Source organism: Emydura macquarii, unplaced genomic scaffold, assembly GCF_026122565.2.
Source record: "Emydura macquarii macquarii isolate MOO-44397 ecotype Brisbane River unplaced genomic scaffold, CSIRO-AGI_Emac_v2 contig_968, whole genome shotgun sequence".
In the NCBI taxonomy this organism is placed as follows: Eukaryota; Metazoa; Chordata; order Testudines; family Chelidae; genus Emydura; species Emydura macquarii.
In genome coordinates, this window is record NW_027131105.1 from 1665903 (window position 1) to 1689874 (window position 23972).

General features: G+C 42.1%; 1 protein-coding gene across 2 annotated transcripts; it reads right to left on the reverse strand.

The window, feature by feature from the left end:
- Window positions 1–7159: 7159 nt before the first annotated feature.
- Window positions 7160–23689, reverse strand: RAB43 (RAB43, member RAS oncogene family). Of its 2 annotated transcripts, none has more exons than XM_067543780.1 (3): window positions 23260–23689; window positions 9929–10106; window positions 7160–8749 (listed from the first exon to the last, which is right to left on the reverse strand). In XM_067543780.1, exons 1-3 carry the CDS (start codon window positions 23476–23478, stop codon window positions 8499–8501), a joined length of 648 nt encoding a protein of 215 aa, XP_067399881.1. In that variant the 5' UTR covers window positions 23479–23689; the 3' UTR covers window positions 7160–8498. The 2 variants fall into 2 exon arrangements, with proteins under 2 accessions (XP_067399881.1, XP_067399880.1); XM_067543779.1 differs by having other exon boundaries at window positions 9929–10112.
- Window positions 23690–23972: the final 283 nt, after the last annotated feature.

The window sequence follows — 23972 nt, forward strand, 5'->3', positions numbered from 1 at the left end:
TTTTGTTTGTTTGTTTTTAAACAGAAAAGGAGGGTATTATTTTGTATCAATTATTGGAGCTGCATTATGTATTTTTACAATTTTGGGCAGAGATGGGGTCTCCAGGGACCATGGTCCCTAAAGCAATAATTTACCAGATAAAAGGGGATGGATGGGTCTCTTCCCACAAAACCCCAACACTTGTTCATGGGCCACTGGACACAGCCCCCCACTGTGAGAGCTGAGAGTGAGTGAGAACTGTAGGATTTTGTCCTTTGTTAGCTGCATGCATGTAGTCTAATGTTGGAAATCACTTGACTGAGCTGCCACGCTTTAAAGGTGACTTGCAAAGGCTTTTTTTTTTTTTTTTTTTTTTTTTAATAAAAAAGTGGCTTTTACACTTTGTTCCTTACAATATATAAAGGAAGCCTCAAAGATTGTCATAAACTATTTTAATTTTTGATATCAGGAATGTCAAGTCTGATCACTTCTGGTTTTGCTGGAGGTTGTTTGGGGAAAGGAGTTGGTGGGTATTAGGTGTTTTCACCTCACAAATGAAGGGGTGAGGGATATTTAATACTACACATGGAGTTAAACAGATTTCAACAAATGCCAAATTCAAACAGACTCCTTCCCAATTGTTCATCTTGTAATCTCTTGTCATATCCTAATTCCACTAGTTTTCCAAGCACTCCATGGAACTGCAGGGTAGAGAATGTCTGCATTTCTAGTGTAAAAAAGCAAGCAGGAAAAAATAGTAACTGAGTGGGTGGGGTGCTGAATCCTGAAGAAAATAATTTTCCTCCAATTTTGTGTTAAATAACTAAACCTAAACATACAAAGAAAAATCCCCTTGCATCTGATTGCTCAGGTTTCATGTCTGTGCTGTGATGTCATCCTGCTTGTCTTTCCAGTGGCCTACAAAATTTTAGAGGAAAAACAAGGCAGCATTTTCAGGCAAGAACTCTGTGTGTATGTGTATACGTACATACATCGCCTAGCATGATGAGTGACACACACAAATTATAGCACCATCTGAATTTCTAATGTACAAAACAGAAGTGTGTCCCTCTTAAAAAGCCAAATCAACTTTGAAGAGGGCACAAACCTGTGTTTCCCCTTTGCTAGTCACCCTTAAAAGAAATAATAGCTCCCAAGCACCCACTGATCATTCTCATTTTACCATAAAAGACAGTGTTCATGTGGAAATGAAATTTCCTATCCATTTTTTTGTGTGTAGCCAATATTTTTGAGTAAATCTAAAAGAGAGCCTGGTAAACAGAAGGATCCAGTTCCAGTAAGAAGTTAAGGATTGGTTATCCTAAAATACATAATAGACCCTGTATCTGAACACTTGAATCACCCTGCATCAAGACCTTCTACAATCTCAGAAGATTCCATAACTTATTCCAGCTATGGAGTTCAAGCAGGTGTAATCTTAGTAACCCAATAACAAATAAGAGCCAGACAGCAGACTGATGGTTCACCTAAAAGCTTTTCCTCAACAGGATGGTCAGCACAGAAATGAAACATTTCAAAATCTAAACAGACAAAGTTTCCAAAGGCCTACAAATCACTTGAGTGCATGGGAAAGAATTGTAAGTCCTGATTGGTCACTGACAGGCTTCAAGCCACCTTTTTCCTTCCAATGATTACATGCAGTGCCTGAATGTTTCCCCCTCTCTACTTCTCAGGAGTGTCTGTTCATCGACCTGCCAGCTTTCAACTTTACCTCCGACATTATTTCAATTATCTAAATATCTCCTTTTGCCATAAAGGAAAAGATGCTTATGGCAGGAAGGACACAATGGAAATAGGTCCAATTGCACATATTTGTCTCTCTGGACCATTTCACCTCCAGACTTGATGCAAAATGACTTGAATCTGCTGACATCCAGCACATGTTGCAAGATCCCCCTCCACCCCCCCATCCCCATTTTTTTGTCACATTTGGTGGGGGTGGAATATACAGAGAAGGGAGGAATCCGGGATGAAATGGAGTATTTGTTTGTGCGTTGTCTTACTCTGGCTAGATTTTCTTAGGGAATTAGGACTGACTGCATCAGTTCTGTTTCTGTATCAGTCCTGTATCAGTTCTGTTTTTTATTAAAAACTAAATTAAATAAAATGGAGCCAGAATTCAAAAGCTGAATGGCTTTACACGGAGGGATCTGTAGGACTCAACTTGTTGTGCAGATATTTAACCCCCCAATGTCTAGTAACAGAAAAAAAAAAAAGTTCTGAGCTTTCCTCCAGGGGTCTGATTCTCCACTGTGTAGTCATTTACACCTGTGAAAAGTCAGTGTAAAATGCTACCTTTCTCTGACCTGGAAGGGTCTTGTATTTGCTTTGCACAGGTGTAAATGACTGCATAGGATTCAATTTTCCCGGAGGAGACCTTCAAAGGTACAAAGAGGAGGTGGGAGCTTAATTGCTCTCTTTGATGTTGAAAATCTGCCCTTGAGTATTTCAAAATACATTACAAAGCAGTCACTTAAATCCTGGTGATACTGTGACTGTGCGGGCCAAAGGGATGGCCTGTGCACTCTGCACTGAATATGATACCAATAGGGGAAATGTTGGCCAGGATAACACTTGTGCCAGTCCAGCAACACGAAAAGAGTGATGGGATGGCTAGTCTGCAGCCAGACAAACAAAGGGATGGAACAAAGGGGCCTATGTGTAATGCCAAGGTACATTAGTTAGAATCTTCCAGTAAGTTCTTATTTTTACCCATATGTTCATAAGGGTTTCTAGGGGAATGATGCAGGAGTGTAACCAAGGGCAAAACATCTCCCTACAACAGACAGCTATCAGCTTAGAGTGTGCCCAGTCCAATTGTACTTCACGAGGGCTGTCGGACATGGACAGTGCCATAAACCATGTAAAACTGGTGTTGGGAAAGAAGCTTTACTCTCCTCCCCCACCCCAACCCATTTACAGATAGCTGCTAATCAACTTCACAACGACTTTCAATGTGCACTGGTGAAACAATAGCCAAACATCACTTGCCTGTGTGACTCAGCCTTAGTCTATACTACAACTTATGTCGGTATAACTACATTGCTTCCCTGAGCCACGTAGATATACTGAGCTAACCCCTTGTGTAGACCAGGCTATGTTGACAGGAGGGCTTTTCCTGTTGCCATAGCTACCAGCTCTCAGGGTGCAGATGTGCTGCTGCAGCGCTGTAAGTGTAGGCAAGCTCTCATGCACAATAAAAGCAATGGCTTAGACCCAGGGCTATGGCTGAGGAGTACCCAGAGCAGCTCAGAAAGGGGCTGCAAAGCGGGCCACTGTGCAAAGTTGGAACAGTTGTATGCTGGTCAGTCCTGCAGTGTGTCTGAGCAGCCTAAAGGTCTAATCTAAAGACTGGTCAGCTCTGGAATAACTTAGAGCTCTGGAGGATTGCCAGAGTGCATTATCATTCTTGCTATGCCCCCTTTCCCCATCCAGGCCTTCTACACCATGGCTGTGAGGGGCAGGTGCTCTACCATAGACTGCCTGTGAGACCACTTAGACTCTCTGGGCTTGTTACCCCATCTGTGAATTGGGGTAATACCACCTCACTACTTCACAGGGGTATTGAGTATAAATCCAGTAAAGGTTGTGAGGCATTCAGATACTATGGTAATGGAACCCATATAAGTACCTTAGATTTTCCATGAGAACTATATTTAAAAAAAAAAAAAAAATCATTCCAACTCTCTCTAGATTTCTCTACATGTTTTGTGTGGCTGTTTGTTCACCTGTCTTGAATCTTGTTAATGTCCTGAATGTTTCTACAGAGAACAGGACTTACAGGTGCTAAACTGTACATTTCAACCTAGGAATATATCAGTCACCCTTCTCTTTATCTTCCAGCGTGGATTGTTCTCAATGAGTTTTCCTCCAGCCCACTATTTAAACAATGTGCCATGATACAGTGTACAGGCTGATCTGTTAATGTACACCTGAGTGCTAGGAGGCACAGTGTTGGAAGCTAAATAATTTCAACTACTTAGTAATTTATTAGCCAATAAATGCTCTTTAAATTCGAGACTTACATTATGCAAATCTGCTTGTGTGTTTTACCTTAACTACTGTACACAAGCTTTCTTTGGGAATATATATATTATATATAATTTTTTTGAACTATAACATTAAATAATGGAAGTGTAGATCTCAGTGGGAACAATACATGTTATGGGAGAATCAGGAAACAGCTTTTTAATAGTGTTTAAAGGATAGTGCTGTTTGAACAATTTATATCAGCACTACACAACAATAAAACCTATTCTTTTAGTAAATCTGATCTTATGCAGTTTTGCTGATAGTGTACCATTCATTACAGAACATCTGAGGCAATGAAAAAAACTGATGTAAAGCCAAAGCTCTTGTGAAACTCCATGAAGTGGAGCGTCAACTGGGTCAGATACTGTTTATGAGGTTAACACTGCAGAATGTGACATGACCTTGAGTGTAGTAAAACTGATATCATAATTAAGGGATTTTTTCCTCCAGTCTTAAGTATTTTAAATTTGTTTTACAAAACAAAATATTATCGGGGTTCTGTGCTAATACACATTTATTTGTAAATGACACAATTATAAATATTTGCACAAATTCTGCCCATCACAATGGACTGCATCAGCAAGAGATGAATTTAAAAGTTAGTTATATCTATACCAGTACAGAGAAGAGCACTGTTCACACAAAGGGAACAAAATTCTGTAAGTATTCTCAGTTCGGTGTTTGCCATTGAACGTCACCTTGTAAACTGGTTGTGGCAGGGACCAATGCCCCTTTTTGACTCCCTACTATACCTAGCACACTTCAGGCACTGCCAAACACCAACGATAAATGCTACACAAGTAATGGTAAGAAGATCTGCCTAAAGCAATTAATGCACTACTCAAAATTGTAATGGCTGTACATTGTCTTGCTAATGTGCAACTGCCAGTAAACAGGGCTCTTAGCAAATATTTATGTCTTAAACTCTGGTCATATGCTACTGAACCATTCATTTGATGTGCATCATTGCAGGTTCCTAACCTGAGATTTCCAAGAAATAGTTTTGTGACAATACATGTAGGGCCAAATGCTACTCACCCTCCTCAAACACGATTCTCCTTTTGGTTTCAGTGGGATTACTGAAAATAAAGCAAGCAGGATTTAAATCCTACTGTTTAAATTGCATAGCTATGGATATGATTTATGGATCTAAGGCTAGCTAAACAGTAAAGTCTATAAAATGGATTATTGAAAAAGATATAAATTCTGTTATCACGGTTAAATATATCTCAATACAAAGAACCATGCAGTCCAGTCAGTCATGTGTATAGTACACTCTGCTAGGGTAGCTGAAGCAGTGTATTACGAACCCAACACTGTGCCGTTGACTGATATGTGCCAAACTGGTTTGGATAAATGAGGTTCCTCCCTCCATTTCTTTATTCCCTGACATTTTGCTAGGTAGGGCATGCACACTTGTATTATGGTTTGTTTGGCTTTTTTAACTATAAAGTGAGAGGACATAGCTGCTCTAAACTAAAAGACTATAGTTTTACAGGAAAAGCCGAGACGCTAAAGCGTATTCTTCTTTTGACGGTCCAGTGAACAAACAACTGGTACTGTATTTTATAACTATTTCTGACTGAAACAGACTAAGCTCTGCAGGTAGATTCTCAAACTTTAGCACGGTAGTTGAAATGCCAGGTGAACATGGCAAAGGCTTAAGAAAAAATAAAGTGCTTGACTTATTTCTGTTCAGTTGCTAAACATATGTCAAAATAAAGGAAACTCACATTTTTATTCTTTAACGTTTTGGACTCGATTCTGCCTCCATTTATAATGAATGGCAAAACTTTCACTGACTGCAAAGGGAGGTAGGGTCCAGGTCCTTTCTGGCTCTTGATGAGAGATATACCTCATCCAGGCCTAGAATGCATTATCTAAGCTACAGCAGGTCAGCTGTGATCTGAGTAGTTTCAATACTCTTGTTTTTATATGCATATGAATTTTTACCAGCATGGTTTTAAGGATATAATTCGGCACCAATCCTGCAAATAATGAGACTGTGGACTGATGTAAGGGTACATGTGTGGGCACACCAAACTGTAGGATTGGGGCCTATTGATGTAGACTAAAACATATGATAAGATGCAATTATTCTATGGTTTAAGAACTTGTCAGTTATTCTACTATAAGCACTTCAGAAACGGAGGGAATAACTGTACCCAGACTATACTTGCTGATCAACAAACAGGAGAGGATCTGACATATTTTTGCTATAGTATCTCTTCACTAGAAAAAGTGGACTGAATCTTAGTTGTTAATCAGACCTCTTTTCTGGATTAAACTGACTTTTAACCCCCTTTGGGAGTGGAGTTGGGGTTTGCTGTTTACTAATCAATATTAAGTTAGTTGCTGGGAATTTTGGAAAAACTTCATCTCCGGGGTTTAGTTTAGTTACTTCTGGGCACTCAGTGCCTCTTATCTTTGGATGCAGGAGACCCAGGAATATCCTGGAAAACTGCCCTGTTTTAAAACCAAAAACTGTACTTGTGCCTCACCCTTCCCTTCCATATAAAACAGTTTAGTTTTCATATTTCAAACTGAATGTTTTAAGGCCCCTTTACTCTTACAACTATAAAATTTGAAGTCAAATCTATCTTAAATCACAAACAAACAGTCTACAAAACCTACCTAATTCTTTAGTCAAATACTTCAGTTTAAAATCAAGACTGAGACTAGAAAATAGTTCAATATTTTCTGCGGGAAGATGATTTTTCTGATGAATCAACATTTAAAATAGGGTCCATGAGATTAGCCCTTTCCTAGTTTCCTGACTTTCATGCTATGTGTGGAATGGCCATAAATTGTATTCCTGGTAATAAAAATAACCCAGATACACCCTATCCTTTTAAGTTAAGACTTTCAAAAGTAACTACTGATTTTGGGTGTCTCAATTTTTTATAGGTGCAGCAACCTGAAACACCTTAAAGGGAACCTGATTTTTGAGGGTGAGTGATGAGCACTTCTGAAAGTCAGGTTCATTTAAAATATCTAGAGTCAGGCACCCAAAATCACTATTCACTTCTGAGAATCTTGGCTTTAAACTGCAGGTTTAAAAAATCCAGCTTCTGTTCCTTTTGTAAATCCCTGTTTGTAAGGTGCTTGAGAGGGTAAATCCAGGGATAGTTGCTGGCGTCAGCACTTTCTAACTGCAGACACAACACAAGCTCATAATAAAAAGCTACATCTTTCAAGCCAACTACTTAGCTGGGTTATTAAATCAATTTTAGTTAACGCAGACTTTTGGTCAACAGTAAAAGAAGATTTTTCTTGCTGAAGATCTGCAAGAAATGAAAAGCAACTGGCAACTTGTGATTGTGACAGAGGGAACCAGAGAGATCTCAATATTTTCCTATAGCCAAGAAGTCATGTTTCATAAAATCCTCAGCTAATTTGAAGTTCACTGTCCCATCAAATGCCCAGGCTGTAGTTAAAGAATGAGACAGTCACAGTCAGTCACTTGTGCAATGAAACCTCTGGCAACAAAAACTAATGCTAATCACATGTGATTGTAACTAACTTTGTATGTGACTAGTTAGGCATACTACAGCACACCAAAGTCAGTCATGGCTAGCAAAGTCTGTTCAAGGCTTCTCCAGTTCTTATTTCCAGTGGTGCTGTTCTTCAGTTATGGAATGAAGTGAATAAAGGTGCAGGTAAAAGCTCTATGACACCAACCTGGAAAAGGAACTATTCACTGTGCAAATAAGTAACGAAATAAATCAAACCCCTCCTTTTCCAAGTGTGAATTTAAAAAACAGGAAATGTACTGACATCTTGCTAAACAAGCAGGCTGATTTCACTATTTGAAAGATGATTTTTTAAAAATCACAGAGAAGACAGCCCACTTGGACTTGTACCAACAGTATTTAGCGGTCCATGTGCCACATTTCACTTTTGAGGAGAAAGCTTCCAGGGCGGTCCAGTGTCTTGGACAGATGACTGCTGCTTGATCCTGTGTTCAAAACACTCGGGCATTTTGATACTTGAAACAGCTTTGCCACAGACACTGTCTAATCTGTCTGGTACCTCTGGTCATTGGTGGAATGCTGAGAATTTAAAAAAACCCTGTCAAGGTTGACTGACCTAAAAGTAGAAATAGTGACCTCCTTTGCCAGCTATCGCATACTGAAGGGTGGTTTCTTGTCTAGTTATCTTCCCCTTCCCTCCAACAAACAAATCAAAGCTGCTTCCCTTAGTCAGATTCATAACTTACTGTGAAGGCAAAGAAAATAATGGGGGCAAATACAGTGTCAGTGTCAAAGAAGGTTGAACTTTTTTAGGTCTAAACCTCAATGAAGTCCCTTTTTAAAAGTAAAAGACAAAATCCTGATTGCATTGGTGTCTAATTTCTACAAAAATGCTGGTCTCACAGGAGGAGGATACAGCTACTGTGCTACTCAGTCTTAGGGGGAGACATCCCTCTAAATTCCAGTAAAGTTGGGGATACCACTTCGCTTGTATCAGCAACCGCACCCCCAGCCTTCTACTATGTCTTTGCTGTCAAGTTTGATGCTGTCTGTGTTTTTCTCACTGAACATGGGGCCTCCATGCCTCATCATGAGCTCTGTTGCCATCTTCACAAAAGCTTCTTCCACATTGCTGGAGTCTTTCGCAGACGTCTCTATGGCACAGATGATATCGTAGTGTTCAGCCAGATTCTGAGCCTCCTCCAGCTGAACTTCTCGAAGGTCACTTAAGTCAGACTTGTTTCCTGGCAGAAGAAAGTGGAATTGTTCACAGATTAACTTTTTTATCGTTACTGATGTGCAGGCAAATGTTCAGTGGGGGGGCGTGAAGGTGAAAAGAGACAGCAGCAGGAGCCATGGAAATGAGGCTCGAGTACAGCAGCCACGAGCCTTTCGTGGGGCAGGGAAGATGGGCTGGAGCTCAAAGCCAAAACCGTTGTAGGGGTGGGGAAGGGAAAGGAAGGTAAAAGTGAGAGTGAGTGCAAACTGTTGGCCAGCCTGCAGGAGCTGGATGCAGAACTCTCACCCATGCCATTATATACAATTAAAATAACATTCATTCTTTGGACTCTAGAACTACAGTTTAGTCTTCTGGTGCTTACATAGTAGGCATGCTGACCCAGTCATTGCCCTTGAAAAATGAAATTACACACACAGACTGGCTTTTCAAAGATCAGGTGTGCAACTGTGTGCCTAACACTGAACTTGCACATACCGCTGCAGTAACTGAAAGTGCACAATGGTACATGCATTTTCACATGTCAGACTCTGAAATTCAGATCTACGAGAATGTCACTGAACAGTGAGTGAAGTCAGAGAATGCATGCTCTAGCAGGGTTAATAAAAGGTGAAGAGCAAAGGAAACCTATCTGCCAGAATATGAACTCCAGAAATTTTAAACTTATAGGAACTGTTATTTTGTTGAGTGTTTGTATTGTGCCTAGCACAATGAGGTCCTGGTCCATGCCTAGGGATCCCAGATGCTATGTAATACAAGTAATAAATAATAACACAATGTGGTGTAAATGATATACACTGGACTGAAGCCATGACTGAAGAAAGAGAAATACTGATTCAAATACACTATGTATTCCACCAAAAGTAAAGTATTTAAAGGACAGAATTGTAGGCTGGCAATCTCAAAACTAGCCCCTTGCAAGTTGGGAATAAATATGTATGCTGAGGCAGTGATGTCTAAATAGGAGAACCCAGAAATCCCTGAGTTAGAACCTTGTCTCTGACAGTGATTTAACAAATGATTTAACTTTATTATGTCTGTTCTGACTTCTGTAAAAGGAGGATAAAACTCTTACCTGCCTCACAGAGGTGGTGTGAGTGGTTAGTGTTTGTACAGTGCTTTGATGCTGTATAGTTTTATTTGAGTTCCTCACTCATCCAGAAAGGGATTAATTTTCCAAACTCACCAATCAGTAACTGTACTATGTTGGAACCAGCATACTTTCTCACATCCTCAATCCAGCGAGGAATGGACTGGAAAGAGCTTCTCTTGCTGATGTCATAGGCTAGGATTGCTCCATTGGCGCTTCGGTAGTAGCTCTGTGTGATGGTTCGGAATCTCTCCTGACCTGCTGTGTCCCAGATCTGCAACTAAACAAAATAAAACGTGCAGTGAGATACTGGCTATTCACAAACACAGAACTGGTCTTGCTTTTCTCCTGAATGAAATGTGGCTGGTTCAGGATTTAAACACACACTGAGCTCTGCAGGTTAACAGGACAGGAGTTGGTTCAGTGGCCTTATAGAAAAGCTACACACAACTGTAGTGCTTTTTAAAAAATTAAAAAAAATTTTTTTTTTAAAAAATCCCATGTTCCTCAGCTGTGATCAGAATTATGTACTCAGGGGTAAAATTTTCATACGTGGATGCCTAAAGTTAGTACCAAAATCCATAATTAGACACATGCAAAAGTGACCTCATTTTGGGGGGTGCTAATATTTCCAACTCACATGGAAGTCATTAGGAGCTCAGAGCGCTTGGTCCCTTGAAAAATAAGGCTACTTTTGCTTGGATATTGAAATCTTTTACCTAAAAAATCTTCCCTCTACACAACTAGGAAGGTAAAGAGTGTCTCAGAACTGAATGTCAGTCACCTTCTTCATTTAGGAGGCTGAATAGACGTTATACACAGGTAGTAATAGGACTCTCTAAACTGTAATGCTCTCACTTAAATTCAGTAACATAGGAACTGCCATCCCAGATCACATTAGTGGCCCATCTAGTCCAGTATGCAGTGTCTAAGTAGTCAGTATGGGATGCTTCAGAAGAAAGTACAGTAAAATGCTTTGTGGATAGTACAGAATACCTGCTCATAGAGGAAGTTTCTTCTTAAACCCTGTCACGTATTGGTTGTCTTATCTCCTGAAGCATGAAAGTTTATCCCATACAGCTTTTTAATTTAAAGTAACTGTGGATGTTCTCATTCTCTGTATTAATCTGTAATCCTTTTTCAATCCTACCAAGCTTTTGGACTCAATATATAGTAGCAATGACTTCCACAGTATTTCCTTTTCAGTTTTAAATCGGTTGCCTTTCAGTTTCACTGAATGTTTCCTTTTCCTTATATTCTGAGGGGATAAGTGGGAGTGTCTAGTTTTACCTTGATACCATTCATTGTACTTTATACCTCCTATCGTGATTTCTCTTTTTTTGTCCCCTCCCTAAGGTAAACAGTTTCAATCTTTTCAATCTCCACAGACATGGAAGTCTTTCTATTTCTGAACCCTTCCATTTCCGTTTTATTCTTTTTGAGATGACATCACCAGAATGTAACACAAATCCCAGTCAGGATGTACCATGGATCAGTATTATTTTCCAACCCATTCCTTATTCATATTAACATTGGGGTTGCATTTTTTGATCACTGCTGTATACCTGTGTCCTTTTCCTGTGTGGTAACAGTTTGTTGAAAATCCAGTAATATGTGTATGGATAGTTAAAATTAGTCCTTCCAATTCAAAGGTTATTAGAAATCTTGGTCAGAGAGCATTTTCTGAGGAGTGGTAAAGGGCAGAAGCTATATTAGAACACATCCAGGATGGGGAAGAACTCCAGGCAATGGCTGTGAATGATTTGGAAATGATGGATGCTATGTATGTGGGGCAATCACTGGAGAGTTGTAGGTTACATAGGTAGTTTGTGACAGTTCTGGGAACAAAACCTTAATCTCTGAAAAGGAAGACCCAGACCTTTCCCACTAGACCACAGTGCCTCTCCTGGGTTCTAACTGCAGCACTTTCCGGCCAATTGTAAAATGAGGATAATAATGCTTACCCATCTTTGTGGAGAGCTTTGAGATTTACTGTATAGATGAAGAACCACTTATAACCATGAAGTGTGAATTATTAGCTGCACTTATCAGATAGCATATCCAAGAGTGATTTACCTGTGAGGTGACTTAAGGTACGTCTACACGGCAGCGTGTGGAGCTAGACATGCACTAGCATGCTAAAAATAGCAGTGTGGATGTTGTTGCACCGGTGGAGGGTTGAGTTAGCACCTGAGTCTGTCTACCTGGGCTGGGAGCCTTGCTCTCAGCTGCAGTGTAGACATACCTTAGTAGGTTAGGCATTGGCTTTGGGGCCAGGCAACCTCAGTTTTAGCCTTGAGTCTCATACTATAGGCTCAGTCCTGCATACACTTCTGCACATGAGTGACTTCACTCACCTGTATAATTATTTGCAGGTTCAGGCTTCTGAATGGTCACAGTTCCTATGCCATCCTCAACAGGGCGCACAGACCCGAAGTTTGACTTCACTGGTAGCTCAAAGAGTAACACAATAGATCTCCTAAGCCTCCTCCCTAAGTTGGATTGTTTCCTTCTAGAACCTCTTACCTCCCTAATTCCCCCTGCGTTCCTATACAAAGACTTAGACAGCCTCCTACAGGACTCTTAAACGTTGCTAACTTTTTACCAATGTTACAATGATGATAGGCTGTGCCTGTGCGTAGATGTGTGACTAATTTACCTTCCTTGGGATCTTGTATCTTGTCAGCTATATGCTGAATGAGGAAAGCCAAAGCCACTATTATTCTGACCTGCACAACTCTCTCCTTTTAATTTAGAAAAAAAAAAGAAAAAGAAAGATTAAATGAAAACTCACCCTGGAAATTCTAAAAACCAAACAACTTCATTAAAAACAAAGTTAAGGTTGCTAAGTGGCAACACCATAGTTACTTTGTTTAGACCACATCACTAGAAAACCCAAGCATTTCAAATCAAGGAAAGTAATCATTTATGATAAATCTTACACTGCTCACATTGTTCTTTATCAAGGATTGAAAATGCACATCGTCACAACCTTAATTCTGATCCAAACCAAATGCAATTTTCTCCAATAGTCTCAACTAAATACACTTCTCAAACCCTATCGAAAAAGAATCATGAACACTCTTTATATGTACACATTAGTCAGCCTCAAATGCAAATCATATACATAATTTTATGAGGAACTGACAATTACACATTCTCCCATTAAACTTTATATACAGCCTCATTGGCAAGAAACAGCAATTACAATCTCTTTACCAAAAATTCTACTCTTAATAATGAATGTTTCTCATTTAAAAGTATCCTTAAAAAATGTAGACACTAAAATCAAAATAAAGGAACTGTACAATCTATGGGTCATCATTAAGGTTGTGATAAAATATATTTCTATTTCATAACAATGTGTTCACATACCGCAGTATAAGATATGAAGTTCTTAACTATTTCCTTGTTAAGTGTTTGGGTTTTGTAAATGATGTGATAAGAAAGTACATTTGTCACTTAGCAACCTTAACTGTTTAAACAATTTTTATTTTTGTAATTATGTTGGCAACAACTCACATTAAGGGCAGGTCTACACTAAAAGTGCTACATTGGCACAGCTGCACTGCTGTAGTGCATCTGGGGAAGACGCTGTATGCTGACGGGAGAGTGCTCTCTTGTTGGCATAATTACTCCACTTTTGTGAGCAGCGGACATTATGTCAGCAGGAGAGCATCTTCTGCTGACATAGCACCAGTGTAGACAGTGCTAAGGTTGTCGTAACTTGTGTCACTCAGGGGGATGTCTTTTTCACACCCCTGAGCGACATAAGTTTGATCAACTTAAGCGGCAGCAAATATCTGCCCTAAGACAGTAAAATAGAGAAGTTGAAGAATAAGGGTTCAATTCAACTGAATGCATTAAGGAGGCCATGTTTTTAAACAATTATCACCAGGACTGAGTGGGTACAGGGTACAGAAGAAAGGATAAATACTCATTGTTCTCAGGAAGTGTTGTAAGAGGATATTCTCAGTGAACAAAGTAGAGGAACAGCCCTTGCCACCCGTCTTGTGATAATAGTTTCACTACTGAATGTCTATTTATTACATGGATTTGTTATTTTGGTCTGTTTTTTGCTTTGAGCTTTCTGGACACCACAGACCGTAGCACTGGCTGGCACTTGGCAACAATGTGCTAAACAGAGTGTACTACTTTGACACACAACCACCTATTTGTACAGCAGCTCCTCCTATTGCAAAAACAATGCACATACCGCACACAAACTTAACATCACAAACAACAGAAGTTTCTCTTGTTCTTTATTGCCGCATAAAGTTTGAATGCTTAATAATTTCCAGATAAGTTTGTGAAATTAGATAGCAAAATGAGTATTTTTCAAGTTGTTCTGGACAGCTTTTTTAGTACTGAGAAATATGCTGCTTAGCAAAGTTTAATGTTGAACAAAGACCCACAAAAAACTTGAAAATAAAGTTGTCTTGCCTCCCCAGCTCCCTATTTAGTTTACTAAGCGGTGGCTTCCTTCTCACTCTGTGTTCCTAAAGAAGTCTGAGATAGTGTGGCTACCTGTTCACTTTGTGCAACAGCATCAGTAATATTTCAGCTCTAGAAAGTATTTAATTGTTTACCACTACAAACACAGCAGGGGAGTTTGCATGTTATGAATCCTGCAGAGAATAGAAACTTCCATATAATTTCATTGGTAGTGGATGCAAAGGGTGCTTCTTCCTAAGTGATTCTGACAGCTGCCTCTGTTTAAGCCCTTTCATATCAAGTGGCAAACAATAGTATAGATTTCAGTACACCAGCAAATTCCTACATGTACTTGGAGAAAGCTTTACCAAAACAATTTTGTTTTGTAACTTAATCTTCCCCAACAGGAACAAAACCAAGGTTTGATCAGGCAAGACCTCCTTTCCACTAATGCATTTCAATTAAAAATTATATTAATATACAGAACAGTGAGGGGAAATAAATGAATGGCTCATCCTGTCATGTGACATTCTAAAAGAAAAGAGAGGTGCCAGGCTGAATTCCCCTTTGCTGGAAATGTTGCATTTCCTGTTTGTTCTAATAGGAATGGTGTCAATTTCACTAAGGGAGGGCCAAGTTCTCCCTTTGTTTATGGTCTGGGATAAAAAGAGATCCAGGGGAGAATATGCCTATATATAGCAAATAAGGCCCAGATCCACAAAAGGACTTAGGTGCCTAACTCCCAGTTTAGGTGTCTAAGACCAAAATGTAGGCACCACTGAGATATTCAAGACCCCTAAAATTCTAAAAAGACCTAAAATCCCTTGGTGCCTATCTTTTTGCCATAAAAGTCCTCTAAGTTTCTGCTGTTGGGCATGCATACAAGGTACCCAGCCACTTAGCTCATGCTTAAGCCCAAGCAGTATCGTCAAACCACATGAAAACAGGCATTGCCTGGCCTATCCTGCCTGAGAGTCTGATCCAGTTGGCATCTCTCAGCACGCCTAACTCTACACAAAATGGCCAGGGATGGGTGGTGGGAAAGGGCCTCCCTCATAACCATTAGCTCAGTGGTCAGAGCATTCATGCAGGAGGTGGGAGACCCCTGTTCAATTTCCCCCTCTGCAAGAGGTGGAGAAGCCATCTGAACATGGGTTTCCCACTTCTCCGGTGAGTACCCTAACCACTGGCCTCTAGTCATTCTCACTCTCTCTCTCTCTCTGGCCCAATGCACATTTAATTTATTTATTTATAGCATGTGGAATGGTTTCAACAGGAGAGACTGAGAGGAGCCCCACATCAGAATATCCCAGATCTCAGAGCATAAGGAAGATCTCCCCATTGCAACCCTTGTTTTATGTGAAGTTGGGCATGCTTTGTTGCCATTCTTGCAAGAAACGGTTTAGGCACCTGACTCCAGAAGAGGGTTCCAGACTGTGGATCCCAAGCAGATATAGGTGCCTCCTTCCAGCCCACATGTAGGCACCTATCTCCTGGAGCATGTGGGGCTTAGGAAACACTGCCCTTCTCAGTATCTGTTATTGGTTAGCTCAGGTGGCTGGCTCCCTGCTGGCTTTTTTAGATCCCATTCTGAGGTGCCTATCTCTCCCCCCTGCATTGTAAAGGGAACATAGGCACTTAACTTAGGGTCTGTGGAGGACACTGCTATTTCTGCCCTTTGCTCCTCTTCCTTCCCTATCTTTGTGTCTCATCTGTTCTTCTCTTGATTTCTTTCTCTATTGCAACTTCATGTTGCCATTGATGTATGTAGTCATTGGGCTTTAGAGCTGATACTCCAATCAGACTGGGATCAGGAAAATTAACACTTAAGTCACAGCGTGATGAGGGTTACAGACCCCTCACTAAGACTAAAAGAGTGATGGAGCAGTACTGGTCCAAAATGGCCTTGCCCCTCAGAATGCTACAAATGGAAGACTTTTTTAAATGGGGACTCTGGCAATCAAGCAGGGGAAGAGTGAAGAAGAGGCTATCTGCAGGAAGGAAGCCAGTTAGTAGCTTCTAGGACTGAGGACTCTTCAGGGGAAGGCCCTGGACTGTGCTAAGACTGGACAGGCCAGCCAGGGGCCTGAACCCCTTTTTCTCTTGTCTTCTCCCTGACAAGGCAGAATAAATGGACATTGAGGAGAGAGATGGAAAGCCCCCCCGCTATCTGAATCATTGAGACTGTTTGAGCAACCCTTGCTGGGAGAGAAGCAGCATGCTGTGATCACACCCCATACTGAAGAGAGAAGAGAACAGGGGAGGTAGGGAGTGGCCTGGGGAGGCTGACCTGCAGAGGGCCTGAAAGCTGGTGGAAAGAGAGGGCCTGGATCCCCCTACCCTTTGTTTGATTTGGAAGACCCTGAGATGGTTGGGGGCTGACACATTTTTACTCGGTTGCTAGGCCGTCAGATTGCCCAGCAAAGTCACCCTAGGACAACTGTGGACTGTTGAACTGCAGCCAGCCCATTAGGCCTGCTGGCTGCTAAGCAACGCCCACTACACATGATTTCAGGCTGTCTGAAGATTCAAGCTATGTCTATACTGACGACGGCAAAGTCGCCACCGTCAGATCGACTTATTTGGATCGATTGAGTGGGTCTACACTGACTGAGGGTCTTCCTCAATCGATCAGGAAGTTGACTCTGATAATCCACCCCCTCAAGTGGCGCGGTGCAAGGAAGACAGTGCGCAGAAGGGAAGCACAGCAGTCGACAGGAGTTACGCAAGTTACTCTGCGTAGCTTGCATAACTTCTGTCGACTGCCACCGAATTTCCAGGTAAGTCTAGACCAGGGCTCAGGCAGATGTCACTGCACTTGTTATGGTTTGGTCACATTTGGAAGACTGTCACTGCAGCCACACAGGCTGAAACTTCCTTTTTTCTTTTTAAATGAAACTGAGAACCTAAATATATGCCATGTGGGCCACATATTATATAGGTAGAATCCAACCGGTTGACACCCCTGCTCTACATGTGTGTACTCCACAACTGTGAGTACGTTATGTAATACATACATAAACTGATGATAAAATAATCCATATGAGACAAACCCAATAATCATAATGTTGAAAATTTAGTTTTTTAAAATTATTTATCAAGCCAAAGAAACCCATGAAATTGTTTCAAAAGAACGTGAAAGGACTCCTCGTACTGACTCCAATCCTTTAGATCTCATTGAGAATATTTATCTCCTTTACCTGTATCACACTCCCATTTTCCCCATCTCATTGACACAATAGATTTTATCAGCTTGGTGTGGTTATTTTTTTTACTGTAAGCTCTTGGACAGAATGTGTGCCTCCTTTTATGTTTGGAAAATGACCCCCACATTGTGGGTGCCACTGAAAGTAATAAAAAATTTGAAAAAGCCAGAGCAGACAAGGAAGCCTTTGTCACAGATTGATTCATATATATTGTAACTCTGTGTTCTAAAAATCTTTAGTTTTTTTAAATTAAATAATTAGCTATTTCGTTATTTGACAGTGCCCTAGACAGGGTGATTAGGCAGAAACTTAAAAACTATCAAGTGAAGGACTGTGGCTTCAAGTCAAGACAAGTGGCTCTGGGGAGATTGTTCCTGAAGGATGGTTGGTGGTCTCTTCAACATGTGAATTAAAAAGTTCAGTACTCCATAAAAAAGGATTCACATTACAAAAGCTATTTCCTTGGTTTAAAAAAAAAAGTTTCTCTCTTCTGTTGTTTTAAGAAAGACAAATGGGAAACTGACTACAGAAAGGAAATAGCAATACTGACTACATACAAAGTGCTATCAAATGAACAAAGTAAGCAAATTGGGGAGGGGGGAAAGACTATTCTCTAATCTTTCAGTTATTACAATCTTAATTGTTACCTTTAAAAACAGTTGATAAAGTTTTTAGAAGTGCCATTCATAAACTGTTGTCCCTTTAAGTCAAGGACAGTTGTCAGTCTTACTGACTAATTTCCTGATCCTTCATTCAAATGTCTGCAGGTAGATTTCTGAAGATAGAGATCTGTGGGTGCACAAAGGTCTGTCTGATTAGATCCATCAACAGAATTGGGGCCTATGCTGTTTAGTGTGCCTTAATGTAAACTTATTTTATAAATTAAAGCTGCCGTACCCAACCTCAGGGTTTGTGTTGAATGGACAGTTACAGGCAAATGCACTTTGCCTGCTCATCGGAGGGTCACTACTTGTTCTGAACTATTCCCTGCTGTTGCTTTAATTTTGGCACAGACTGTTTAAATGAGTAAATTGAGTGGTTCTATTTAGGACATAGCATCTTAAGGAAATCCAACAGATGTTTATACAGATCAGCTGATATACGTTTTAAAGTTATGTGCTTTTCTCACAAACCGGTAAGTGAGTGTAGTTTTTAAACCGTCCAGTCTAACAACTAATCCCAAAGATTAATGTCAGATTTAATCCATGTTTTTTGTAAATTTCTAGCCAAAATAAGTCACTGTTAGGTAACCTAAGGGAATTTCCACCTGTGTAGTAATAAGTGAACAGAAACAAAGGGAAATTTTTCTACCATGCTAATAATGATTTGTGGATTTGTATTTTGTTATCTCTGCCAAATGCTTTCTGCTGCTCACTCAGAACAAACTACTGTTTTACTGATTAGAGTGTTACCATTTACTTCAATTGGGAGCAGTTAGACCAATGTGAATACTGTTAAAATTCCACTCTCTGTCCTGAAGGGTTTTAATCCATTTAGCGGAATACAGTTCGGTCTTGTATACTATAATTTATAACCATGCTGAATTGGATTCCATGACACTGCTGATGCTAGACATAGGGCCTATATTTTTCATCTTTAATAGAGCTGGTTGGAAAAAATTCAGACAAAACATTTAGCAGAAACTGTTTGATTTTTGACAAAGTTCCAGTCAAGCATGGTTCTGTTGGTTTCCTGCCACCTTGCCCGCTTGGCTACTTGACATCCTACTAGCCTTGGAGTTGGCTGAGGTGGGGAGGGGTCGACTTCCAGGGTCTGCAGCAACCGACCAAGTGGACAGCCCCATAGCTGAGACTCCATTCCCTTTCATGAAGAATTTAGAAATGTTTTATTTTTATTCCAAATCCCAGTGAAACCAAATTTTGAAATATCAACATCCTCCATGAACTTGAAGTACCTCTCTCCACCCAGCTCTATTCTTTAAACTGTCCGTTCAAATCCAGCCTGAGACAGTAGTGACCAAAAAGCGGCTACCATCAAGTGGCTGGCTGGTGCAGTTCCCAGTGGACAGAGATCAACCTCACCAAAACCACCACAAGTGGCAGCCTTATTGACAGATCAAGCAGAGCAGCCAAGGGCTGAATAGGCAGGGGAGTTAACGATCTCATTCACTGAAGGCAGTAGGACTGAGGCACACTGGGGAAGCTTGTACTGGGGTTGCCAGTGCTATAACTGCTCTGTTTCTAAAAAGAAGTTTTCAGGGCTGTTAGTACAGGACCATTCTCAAGCACCAAAGCCCCACAATGTCTCTTGTCTTTTATAAAGGCTGAATAAACCTAAAAGGCGGTGAGGAAAAAAGCACATAAAATAGCATTCTAGATGCCTAAAGGGACAGAATCTTTAGGTCACAGAAAGAGCCTCATTTAAAAGTTTGTTGATTGCAGGAATAAAAATGAGGATTCTGCAATATGTTCCTTTCTCCCCTGACCAGCAAAGGCACAGCAGGGAGGGGCACTTCTATAAAAGCCTGACCTGAAAATATTTCTGGAAACCCTAAATACTTGTAATTAAGACACATAATGTCCTAAATAGCAGGGGGGAATTAATCATTAAAAAAAAACAAAAAACTTTTTTGTTTCAATCCCCACCCCAACATCACATTGGCTTGCACTCCACTGTGTTGTGATACCACCACCACCGTGATGGAGAATGAAGGCAGGCCACAGAGGGTCAGATATCTGGTAGGAATTTTTAGTGCATGCTATAGTTCTGAGAAGCCCTTTTACAGATGAGTTTATGAACCAAAGGTTATAACAACAAATTTTCAGTACTTCTCATAACTACCGTTTGCTAAAAAACCCATCTATCGCTTATCTGACCCCTACGGAGAAACTCCTATCAGTAGCAGAAATCCCCAGTAGCTGTGAAGTCAAAGCAGCACAAGAGTCATCTGGCATGAGCATCTGAATAGCTAACAACAATTATTTCAAACGCATGTACTAGCTATCCCTTTGTTTTAGGGCATTCTGTACATAGGCATACAATTAGCCTACCTTTTCAGAAACCTCTTTCAGGTCACCTTTTTAAAATAGAAAAACTGCAATGTGGTGCATGATCTCAATGGAAATGTGTTAACATGAGGCATCTCTGCACATGTACAAGCTTGTTTGCTCACAGGCTTTGAGATGCTGTGCTTATACAGTTAGAATAAGGAATTCTCCCTGCCCTTCTCCCTGCACTGAAACCAAGTTTGTCAAGTATGTGAGGCCTATGAGCTTGATGGTGTCCCATTTAACTCCAAGTTTTAAGTGTGGTTACAAAATGAAAATAAAATGCCTCCCTATTATTCTCAGCCTCCTGTAGCATGCTGAACAAGCCTATTTAGATTAGAGGTGCCTGAACTATTCTCAAGAACTGAACACCTCTAGGTAAGTTTCAGATCCAGATCTGGATCCAAATTTCACAATAAATCACTATCTCAATAGGTCAAACAAAAGACCCACATCCAAACATTATCAAATTCTGGGCATGTTCTGATCTGATCTCTAATTCAGACCAAAATGTAGAGGCAACTAAGGTATGTCTACTAGGTGGATCTACTAGTAGACATGACTAAATAAATACTGTAGACTAATTTGCCTGCAGTAATGCCTATTAGTGCTGAACTAGAGATTCTTTTTCTTATTGTCAGTCAGTATCTAAGAAGTCTGGTTTAGCCCCTGAGCTGCAGCTGCCCAATTCTCAATGTCCCTAGCAGAGACACCTGGCATGAGAGAGACATTTGTCACTTGTGTGTGTCTGGTATTTAAACTGAGCCAAGTTTCATTCTTAGAGGGGAAAACCCTACTTCCTGTGCCTCCTAACTTGGTGAAAAACAAGAAAGAGGAACTAATATAAGATAAAAAACCAAAATGATACTTTTTGCAGGGAGACTTGAAACATCAACTGTGTACCCCAGCTGTTCAGACAGAACTGAAAACAGAAAGACAAAACACCTGCAAAGGAAGTAAAGGTCCCAGTCTTTGAACTATCTCCCTGACTGTAAGCTCCTAATTCTTCTCCTCCCAGTAATTTTGAGCATTCACTTTTGCCACCTTTTTCCTATGTGCTAGGATTGTTGCCCACTTTGCTCACCAAAGCCACTCTGGAGGAAGAGCTGGAGCAACACAGACCAAAATACAATTGTTCTATAATTACCATATTTATATAACATGCTCACCCTAAAGAGGCCCTTACTCTAGGTTTTGACCAAACTGAGCTCTGCTCAGCGCCTGGGGGGAAAGGGAAGGAAATGAGCAAAGATGGCTTCATACCACCTAGATTCTGGAGGTAACTGGATGACTGGGTTAGTCCACATAATAAGCTAATGCAGCCCCAGTGCTTAGGCTATTCAGCATCAAAGAATTAAACAGTTGGAGGTAGCCATGCTTTCCCTTTTCTGAATTGCCCCAGAGAGGTCTACCTAGGGCCCAAGCATAATTTTTTCAGGCCTAGTACAAACTTGTAACATGGGCCCCCTCCCACACACATACCACAATCCCTCATCCCATACATAAAATTTCATGAGCCATGAAACATTTTTTCCTCATGGTAATGGGGGTTGCAACCTGGGCCAGGGCCTCTGGGCCCCAGTGAAGTGTACCTCCCCCCCACGTGGGGGCCCTGGGTCTACCATCTCTGTGTCATGGATACAACAGGGCTATTTCCAAGTGGGTAGATCTGCCAGTTTTGTGTGGCACACAGCTGATATACAGGGGATGGAGCAGAAGCCAGAACTAAGGCCACTGAATCATTCTGTCTTGTAAAAAGGACTCTCAAAGTGGCTTTGTGTGGTGTTCCTTGTACACTGAGGTCTCAAAGTGATGTAAAGCTCTTAGAAAAAAGTCTTTATTTTTAAATTAACGACCAGCCCTGCAACCTCCGTCTGGGATCTGAAACTCAAGCTGTTTTTTCTAGCTTGTGCGTTATCACAACTAACCCTGAACCGACAGAGATGCTTTATTATGCTCAGTTGTGCCTTAACTATCTTGAAGACTGCAGAATTTAGCTAATGCTGCTGAAGGGTGAACAGAAATCAGTCCAGTTCACTGTGCCAGAGTTGACTCCTCAGTGGTAAAAGCAGTAAAGGTAAACTTATATTTGTCACACACGATACACAGTAGATCTCTGGAGTAAAAAGAAGTATCACTTCTGAACACAAGAGCACTTTTAACTGGGATCCCAGACATGGCACTGAAACGTAGCCATCTCTGCAGGAAGCGGTGGCAGTTGTTTCTTGGAAATGCTATGTTTAGAAAAAGCAGAGGAATGGTTTGTCAGGACCTCACTGCCCAGGGAGAGGTGGAGTGAACCGGCACGGGGCAGTAGCAAGATGCCAGTGCTGTGATGTTTGCTGCCAGCCAGGATATCCTCTTCCTCTCCCCACCCACCAATAACGGGGCAGCTCAGCAGCGCTTGCGTGACGACAGCCACCCCACGGATCTAGTGCTCTCTCCACCTCTGCGCAGGTGACCACATGAGTCCCACCAAACAAAGGCCACTATATGAAATGCAGGATGCCCCCCTTGTTTTTGGACAACTCTCTCCCTCCCTTCCCCTGCCCATGTCCTACTTATGGGGGGAAACCCCACCTCTGGGTGCCAGTCTTGGCTGGAAACCAGGCTGCACGGATCCACGGCTGCTGAGTGGCCCTCGGCGGAGATGGGGCCAGGGGCTTTGGGAACCAGCTGAGGGGCGTCCCTGGCGGTACAGGGCGGGGGTGGTCCCCCTCCGGAGCGGCCACCTCTCTCCCGCCTGCCGCCCCGCGGCTCCGGCTCTGCCCCGGCTCACCTTGACCCGCTTGCCCTGGATCTCCAGGCTCTTCATGGTGAAGTCCACGCCAATGGTGCTGCCCTGGCGCTCGGCGAAGGCCCCGGTTTTGAAGCGCTGCACCAGGCAGGTTTTGCCCACGCTGGCGTCGCCGATCAGCACCAGCTTGAAGAGGAAATCGTAGCGCTCCTCCGGGTCCGGGCCGGGGCCTGCCGCCCCCAGCGCCGGGGGCCCGGGCATGGCCTTGCCGGGCTCGGCTCCTTCACCCTCCGCAGCGGGGAGCCGGGCTCTGCGCAGCGCCCGCCCGCCGCTCCGGGCCTCAGCGCCCTCCCCGCCGGGCTGGGCCTCGCCTCAGACCCGCCTCTCGGCGCCCGCCCTCCCTGGCATGGCCCTGTCAGGTTGAGCGCCTGAGCATGCTCGCCAGCGGGCGCCCTCACCTCAGGCCGCCTCCCGTCACGTCCCGACCCGACCCGACCCTGTCCCTGACGCGGCCGGGCTGGCGCTGGCGGGCTCCGCGGAGGGGGGGCGGCCCTGGCCTCAGCGCAGCCCAGCCCCGGGCGTGGCAAAAGGGGAGCAGCCGCCTGTTCGGACCCTGACCCAGCCCCCCTCGCCTCCCTTCCCCCGGGGTTACCGGCTTCCCTCCAGGCCTAGTTCGGGGTAAAAAGATAAACCCACCTACCCCAGAGCATGCAGAGCAGGTTAGGTGTGACCCTGGGGGAGCTGCCCACACCAAA